The following is an 8,891-nucleotide window of genomic DNA, read 5'->3' on the forward strand; positions in this document are numbered from 1 at the left end:
TGCTGATATAAAAAAAGTTGCCAAGATATATTAAATGAAAAACAAAAAAGCAAAATGCTGAACACAGTGTACAGCACAAATCCTTTTGTATAATTTCTTTAGAAGATACATAAATGCATTAAAATTTTTTTGGAAGGATAAGACATTTTGGAGAGAGAAAGGTGTTAAGGAAGGATTTTATTTTTATACGGTTTCAATTATCTAATAACTTGTATGTATTTCTATTTTTTTAATGTTAACAAATGTGTTTATGCTTGCTTGCTAATAAATGCATATGGACCAGAAACAAAGGATCAAAAAAAGTTATTTTATCAGTGAGATTTTGGGCCATTTTTTCTTCTTTATACTTTCCTGAATTAAAAAATCACCCAAATGTTAAAACACAAAATACATTTCAGAATTCAATCATTTTCATCTGTGGTAGCATCTATATCCCTCAATCCACCTCAACTTAAGCTGAAAATCTGCATTAAAGGCAGAGATTTAATAAACAATATGTGGGGCATTTGACTTACTTAGTAAATGAACCAGCAAACATAAAAAATTTGTGCAAAACACACTCACATGCCTTTCAACTCTAAAGAAAGTTATAATTCTTGCCTACACAAAGGATCCTTTCTCAATCAGAATGTCCTCTGTTTAATTAATGAATAACGAGAAACTTTTTAACAATGAGTAGTTGAAATGTTTTAGAGTGTCTATATAAATATTTTAAACATGTCTTTAAAAGCAGAATAATGAACTGCTTTTATGGAGTTTGTGTGTGACATTATGTATTATGTCCCTGGCATCCCCTTACCAAAACACAGTGGTTTGATAGACCCAAAAAGAGGGAAACTGGTTCAATTACAAAGTAGGAGAAACACCCTTTTTGTTCGGCCACTATCACAAATTGGTAGGAGGCTGTGGATTTAAAATCAAACCCCTCCTGGAAACTAAACTGGACAGTTTAGAGGTAATCTACTTTCTACTGATCACTTCATTAGTGACACAGGGATTTATCAATAAAAAGGATATCTTAGGGGTTGCAAGACACTAACAATTCTTTCAAGCTAATTTAACTCTCAAGAAGGCTGTGGGATCTATGGGTTTTTAGCCTTACAATTGGCTCAGTTGACTCAAAAGTGTTTTGATATACTATATCAATACTATCATAAGTTTTCTGATTAACTACAGTATATTGGGTACTTTGTTAGGTTCTAAAATTCAAAAAGAATAAAGCAAAGTGGTCTCAGACTTCAAAGAGCTAAAGTCTTGCTGGGGAGCTGTGTCAATATCCATAATAAAATGTTACCACTTTACCACTCCAATAATATAAACAAAGTCCTATAGGAAGAATATGGACAAAGCTGAAAGAGCACCTGAGGTCAATGCCCAGTATTTCAAAATATATTTTTGCATCTCTCTTTGGTGGTATCCTGAAATCTATCTAATTCATTATTATGACCCCGAGCCATATCCGGCTATATTTGACTAATATATGACTGAATCTCTGGTATATTCTGATGTTTGTGTTTTACTACATGAAGAATATTAAAAAATAAAGTAAAAGTAAGTAAGTAAATAAACTCAATGTGATTATTTCAGGAAATTCTGTTCTCTGAGATATAATAATCTACTTATAACACTTCAAAGAACTGCAAGATTCAACAATATAAATGTTATAGTAACAAGAATAAAAGAATCCTATTTCCGGGTATGGTTTGTTTTTTGGGGGGATTTTTTTTTTAATTTAAATTCACAATATAAAAACCTATCTTGCTCACTAATTAAACTAGGATTAAAATGCCCAACTAATAATTTGGTATCTAAACTACAGAAAAGAGCCATCTGGCACAATTAAAAAACACACTGCTTTGACTGGCTGTTCTTTCAAGAAATACTTTATTTTTATTTTTTTATTTTTTATTTATTTATTTATTTATTTATTTTTGAAGCGGAGCCTCGCTCTGTCGCCCAGGCTGGAGTGCAGTGGCGCGATCTCGGCTCACTGAAAGCTCTGCCTCCCGGGTTCACGCCATTCTCCTGCCTCAGCCTCCTGAGTAGCTGGGACTACAGGCGCCTGCCACCGCGCCCGGCTAATTTTTTGTATTTTAATAGAGATGGGGTTTCACCGTGGTCTCGATCTCCTGACCTTGTGATTCGCCCGCCTCGGCCTCCCAAAGTGCTGGGAGTACAGGCATGAGCCACAGCCCCCGGCCAAGAAATACTTTATAAAATAAGAATGGCTTGGATATAGCAGGTACCCAATAACTGCTTCCTGAAAAGCTGATTATCCTTGTACTTTAGTGATAATATTCAAATTAATAGTTTTCACTTCTTGACCCTCTAAAAGAACATTATCTCTGATTTTCTCCTAATAAAGTATACTGAAAACAGCATGTGTCCAAGTCCTGGATGGAAATAGATATATATACACATACACACATATACATACATATCAATATCATGTCATTTTGGCTTCTATAGACCTCAGTGTCCTCATCTGTAAAATGGTAGAACTGTATTATATCTCCAGTAAGGGAAATGGGCTAGATTTCATCCAGCGTTCAAATTTTATGTCTGAGAAACCTAGCAGCTATTTTCATGTAAGGAGAATAAAAACAGTCTTAACAGATAATGTAGGGCACTAGGGGGAAAAACACATGAAAAGAGGTAGTAGGGTGTAAAGACAAAAGTACTTGATTGGAAGCCCAGAGTTCTAGTTAGTTTCCATTCTATCTACTGACAAGCAATGAGAATTTGGCAAGTCACTTGCCATCAGTATCCTCATCTGAAACACAGGAATAGTATCTTCCCTGCCTGTTATGGAAACCAAATAATGTCACGTGAAGAAAGTGGCAAACTACAAAGTGCTAGGCAAAGATGAAATACAGTGCCATTAATCCATTTAAGAGCCTTTAGTCCACCAGTAGAGTGTGTTGGTTAATAGATAATGGAAAGCCGAGGCAAAGAATTTAAGCCTTTGTCAAGTTATGTGACCCTAAGATACAGTGTTATGCTGCTTCCTAAAACACATTACAAGTACTTTGTAAAGACAAATAGGTCAGTAAGCTTCCAAATAATAGTGTGTTTGACTTCAGACTTCTGTGTCTCATCCTGTAAGTCACAGTCCACTTTTTTCTAGCCAATTGCGAATAGGATTCCTTCCAGAATCATTTTAAAGTTGGAAGGGACTGCGTTCCTCTGTCATTTAATCTGATGAGGAAACTGAGGTCCAGTGAGGTTTATGAGGATTACCTAAGGTCATATTGCTAGTGGCTAAGTTAAGAATCAGGGCCTCCTAATTCTTAGCCTAAACCCGTGAAACTAGAATGAAGAGCAAAACAGGATTTAGATCAATTCCTTCTACTTTTCTGGAAATTTAAGTTCTAATTCTATACTCAAGAAACGCTGGAAAACTCAGGAAAAACAAAACAAAACTAAAGTCACTTGCAATCCCTCTTTAGCTATTAACATGTTTGGGTATATATCTTTTTTTTTCTTTCTGGGACAGGATCTTGCTCTGTCGTCCAGGCTGGAGTAACGTGGTGCAATCCTCACTCACTGCAGCCTCCAACTCCTGGGCTCAAGAAGTCCATATATATATTTTATACATATATATACATATATATGGAGGGGGGGAGGGGGGTAGAGAGAGAGAGAGAGGTAATCCCACTATGTTAACCAGGCTGGTCTCAAACTCCTGGCCTCAAGTGATCCTCCCACCTCAGCCTCCCAAAGTGTTAGGAGGTGTTCTCCTAACACAGGTGTGAGTCACTGTGCCCAGCTGGGTATACATCCTTTTTTCCTAAGTATTTTCAAAAACTGGGATCATATTGAACATATTCTATAATCCTTTAGGGAAAAAACTGAGCAATCCACATTAAATATTTTCCCACATAATCAATTTTGATATTTTTAATGGTTGCAATGAATGTGCTATAAATATCAAATGTATCTCTAGTTATTTCTTTACAAAATAGTCTTATGAGAGGAATGTTTGCACTCTTTCACTACCAATAAATTTCACTCTTTTACATTGTTAGGTTTCTGGCCATTTATATTCCTGTATTTAACAAGGTATTCGATTACCTGCATAACTAAGAAGATCATAGGATTTTTAAAGATATAATGGTTTGGGATGGCAATCAAGTTCTAATGGTGCTCATTTTTTAGGTTACCTTCATCACAGGCTGCTCCAAAGGCAGAGCAATGTGGAATAAACCAGCACATTTACTTAAGATCACACTATGATACATCTCTCTGAGTGCCTCACTTCACAATGGGGATCCATTCACTGGCTTCCAGATGACGTTCACAGTTCACTTAACACTGATACTGACTTTGTTCCTCATGTTTAGATAGCTTCTCCTATCTATACTTCTCAGAAACACCATCAACTAGAATAGAGCCACTTATCCACAAAAGTTGTATCAACCAGCTTACCTTCTGGGAGAGATGGATGGTACCCAAATACTAAAAGTGAATCCTGTAATGTGGAGCAACCAAACAGAAAACAGTCCAAGGATTCAGGAAATGGTAAAAACCTTTTAAATCTAAATAGTAGTTATTTTGGTTTTGTTCTGCTCCCACCCCCCAAAAGAACTGGAATTCTTTCCAGCATGACCAAAAAGGAAAGCTAGTAAAATATCTAAATGAACTGACCCTTGCATATTAATAGTTAAAATTCTCCTGGTGATTTAGATACTTCAGAAACCTTATAGGCTTTCTCATTAATTCCAAAGATTATCAACTTAATGTTTCACTGAAATTATATTACTGACCTTATTTAGAAAAAGCTACACAAATTACTACTGTTTATTGTTTGTTATTTGCCATGCACGGTTAGGTTTTACATATACTATTTTATTCTGCACAATAATCTCATAAAGTAGGAATTCTAACCCCATTTTACAGATGAAGAGTCTTGTCTGTCTACTCAGTTAATAAATGACAAGCAAAGATTCAAATCCAGTTTGACAACTTAGACTGTCAAACTCTAAACTCAAATTTTTACACTATACTACACTATTATTTAAATAAATAAAAATCAGATACAAGAAGCCCAGTAGACTCTGGCTTGCTGTTCTTCAGTTCACCTTGCAGACAATCTAAAACTGCCTTTCATTATTCTTTACTAAATAATGTTCACTGGTGCCTACCCATTGCCTTAGAAGTGTACATCCATGAGCCAGCTTTTCTTCACCCCTCATGTCTCATTCAGTTTAAATGCTATTGCCTCAGAAAGAACTATCTTGACCTCATACTCTAAAGTAGGCCTCCATGTTGTTAATCTAAGTACCCTTCTTACTTTTTCTGACTCTTTTCATAACCTGTATGTTGACTGCTTAACATCCCATTAGAACAGGGACCATGTCTGGTTTGTTCATTAAGCCACCCAGCTTTGAACCCTGTATACCCAGAGACCAGCATTGTGCCTGTCAAACAGCGGTACTCTTTTGCAGAATGTATGAACGGAATGAAAGAAATTAAATGAGAGTCAAGGATTTCCATAATCTGGCCCTACTGTACCTTCTCAGTCACAGTTTGCGTCTTTAAGTCAATTCACTGCTCCCTATGGAGGTCTCCGGCTCCCGCTGAGACTACAAATCCTACCCAGACTTTAATATTCGGCTTAAAACCCATTTCCACTAAGAGCCCTATCCCAGACATAACCAGCCTCCTCTCCACTTCTATTAGACTCCCATAGCACTTGCTCACCATGCTGCTATCCAGCTTTTACTATAAACTACTTTGGAGTGTTAATTTACTATTCATGCAGTTGGTCTTAGGTCTCATCTACACCTGCACTACACATCACAATAGTCACTGGGCACATGGAGCCACTATGTACAAATCAATTTAAATTACATAAAATTTAAAATTTGGTTCCTGTCCATATTAGGGACATTTCAATTGCTCAACAGCTACCATGGCTAGTGGCTACCATAGGGAACAGCACAGACATAGAAAATTTCCACCATTACATAAATTTCTGTTAGTGCCTTGAGTTCAAGAACTGTATTTTAAACTTCTATTTCACATAGTAAAGATGGTACCCACAACACCTCATAAACAGTGAGAGTTCAATATTTAATAGAAAAAACAGTAACTTGCTGAATAAGATAATTTTAACATGACTATTTACATTGTAAACTGTTGTCTTCTACATTAGCACACGGTCCATACACTAAGTTAAAGACTATCCTTAGGTCAAGTTTACAGTTTTAGAGAATCCGATATGATTATCTAAGAGTCAACCATACAAACAGCATTTATATAGTATTATCCAGTTTATAAAGTGCTTCATATTCACCAATTATTTGGCCAATATATTTTTGGTGAGGAACACAGAGATTCAGGGAAGGTCTAATATTTATTGAGTGGCAACTAAGTACCACTGTGTGAGGTGATTTTCCTGTGTTCTCATCAGCCTCACAAGATCAAGAGGAAACTGAGGCTGAGAGAAGTTACCTATTCACATCATACAGTAACAAAACCCACATCTCACCACTGCATCCTCAACTCCTTCTGGCTAAATATTTCTACCTAAACAAACTCAGTGTATTTAATGAAGTAGATGTTGGCTAATAAAATTACAACTGACCTTAAGTTTGGAGAAGGAAACTTTTATAATACTGAAAGTGTAATTAGATACAGTAAAGTTAGATACAAACGTCACAGATAAACAATGCTTTTTTTAAAAGAAGAAAAGAAAAGAAACACAGCCTCTTTATTTTGGGAGTAAATGGGCTAAATTAAGGGAAGAAAGTGCAGGCAATTTTCAAAAGCCCAAATTATAAAGCACTTAAAAAGATGCATAGTAATATTATTGAAAATAGTTTTACTGTGGGGCATATGTACTCAAATATAGCTGATGAGTAGTATTAAACAATGAGGTAAGCTATTCAAATGTTTAAGATCCATATTACAAATCATTTCATTATTCCGAATATCCAACTTATCTCAAAGTTTTAAATCTCGAATGAGCCAAACCCTTATTACTAATAAATTATACATTGAGAATATATTAATGAAGTTTCACAGTAGAAAAAGGATTAGGGAGGGGCATTAAAGTTCTTTAAGAGTTTCCGTAAATGTGATCCACAAGAACTGGGACGTGTTCCAAACTGCACTGTGTTAAACTGCCAAGCCAATGAACATTCAATCTTGGTTTCTTCAAATATAATGATGCTCTTTTAGTCTACCTCAAAGAAGAGAACATAAGATGATTACGATATTTTTTATTAGACTTCTAATCTCTGCTGTAATTTCTTCTAGAAAAATAATACCAGTGATGAGAAAATACACTCTTCATTTGTCCAACTTTTTTTTTTTTTTTTTAGGTTGTCTCTTACTTGCACTAAGGCTCCCATTCTCAAAAAGAAATCGAAAGACTGATATACAGCAAGGCATCAAAGCATTCTTTAGAAGGCTCAGCAACCACTATGGATACTGCCAGGAAATCATTCCACTCTCATTTTGAAAAGGGCAGCAGTCATAAGGGGGAGGGAAGTGGATGCTGTCAGAGGTGGCAGGTGTGTTTTGAGGCCAGCAGTGTTTTGTTTTTAATGTGGCACAGTTGCACGTCTCCAATTCTGTGCCACAAGGGAGCAAATATCCGAGGGCTTCTTAACTCTTTTACAATCATCTCCTTGGAGGAAAAGAACACTTTGGTAAGATACAAGTTTGGCAACTTTTTTAGGCAGAAAAGCTGAACCGGTTAGAATACTTAAAAAAAAAAAAAATTGAGTTCCAGTCTAAAGAATAAAAGTAAAATAAACTCCAAAAACAACTAAAGTGAAAATAATGCAGAACTGAATGCCATGTTTCTTTTCTTTGAAGAGGAAGAGGTATGGGAAAGGAGGTACACTGTTGCTTCTTCCCTACACCTTTGTATAATGGAGATCTCTCTAATGGTTTTCTTTTCACTTGTTACACAAAAGCAAAGTGTTACAAAAAGTAGACTCTTGTGGTATCTTCCAAGAGTACTTCAAGTAAAATGGAAGAGATACATGTGTCAGTTCTGCAGTGTCCCGTTAAAGAGGGCAGCAGTGCTGGGATAAAAATGAGTTAACATGCTCCTTGTAACTATGAATCCGCTTATGCTAAAAGTATCGAGGTTTCATTTGCATTATCCCAGACTCCACACTGCGCCCACTGAAGCTTCTCTTGAGAATGCTCTGTTCACCTTCAAAACACAATGTTTTATCGGAGTCACTTTACAATTTTGTGGTAAGGCGAAAGTCAAAAGCAGCCTCAAACCACCTTTAGTTAGTAAACTGAGGGGTTTAGGGCTCATTAAGACTAAGACGATCGGTTACCCCCTCTTGCCAATGACCGGGATGAATCTCAAGAGTTGTGTTTACAAAGCATGCACAGACCCACATTGTTGTGTGCGTCCGTGTACCTTAAACAGAGAAAGGATGTGGACCTACGGGGGAAGTCTTTGGAGTTTCGTGAACTCCTATGAAAAGGTGGGAAGGGAGAGAGAAAGTCGTTCCGTTTCGATTTTTCGAGGTCACTTCTAGGGACTCGTCCGCGAGCGCGTCCCGGTAGCGGAAAGCCCGGCCAGCGGCGCCCGACACGGCTCTGCCTCCTCCCTAGAAGGGCGCGTGGGCCAGGACCCGTGGTCAGCCCGCCGCCCGAGGTCGGGTGGACGTTTGGCCCCGCCCCCGCCCGCTCCCGACGACCCTCGGAGGTGGCGGAGGCGCGCGACTCACATGTGCGGGTTCCTCCTGAAGGCGTTAGTGATGTCCTTCACCACCCGCTGCACCAGCACCGCCACTTCCTCGCTGGTCTCGGCCATGTTGGCGGCGGCCGCGACTGTTCGGGCGCGCCTCCGCGTGAGCCGGGCCGCCAGCAGGAGTTTCGCGGAGATCGCGCGCGCGCGCGCGCGCGCCCGCGGG

The 8,891-nt window shown here is 38.0% G+C and overlaps 1 protein-coding gene across 5 annotated transcripts in view; it reads right to left on the reverse strand.

The window, feature by feature from the left end:
- The window catches only part of PTAR1 (protein prenyltransferase alpha subunit repeat containing 1), a 50,695-nt gene extending 41,811 nt beyond the window's left edge, over positions 1 to 8,884 (reverse strand). For 4 of the 5 annotated variants that reach the window (XM_017873059.1, XM_017873058.1, XM_017873057.1 and 1 more), the window contains exon 1: positions 8,706 to 8,850. In XM_017873059.1, the coding sequence (XP_017728548.1) occupies positions 8,706 to 8,791 (86 nt within the window). In that variant the 5' untranslated portion in view covers positions 8,792 to 8,850. Of the gene's footprint in view, positions 1 to 8,705 lie in introns of all 5 variants that reach the window. The other variant, XM_017873060.1, reaches the window with a different exon arrangement.
- Between the last annotated feature and the right edge of the window lie 7 nt (positions 8,885 to 8,891).

This window comes from Rhinopithecus bieti, unplaced genomic scaffold, assembly GCF_001698545.2.
Source record: "Rhinopithecus bieti isolate Rb0 unplaced genomic scaffold, ASM169854v2 scaffold_7648, whole genome shotgun sequence".
Taxonomy (NCBI): Eukaryota; Metazoa; Chordata; class Mammalia; order Primates; family Cercopithecidae; genus Rhinopithecus; species Rhinopithecus bieti.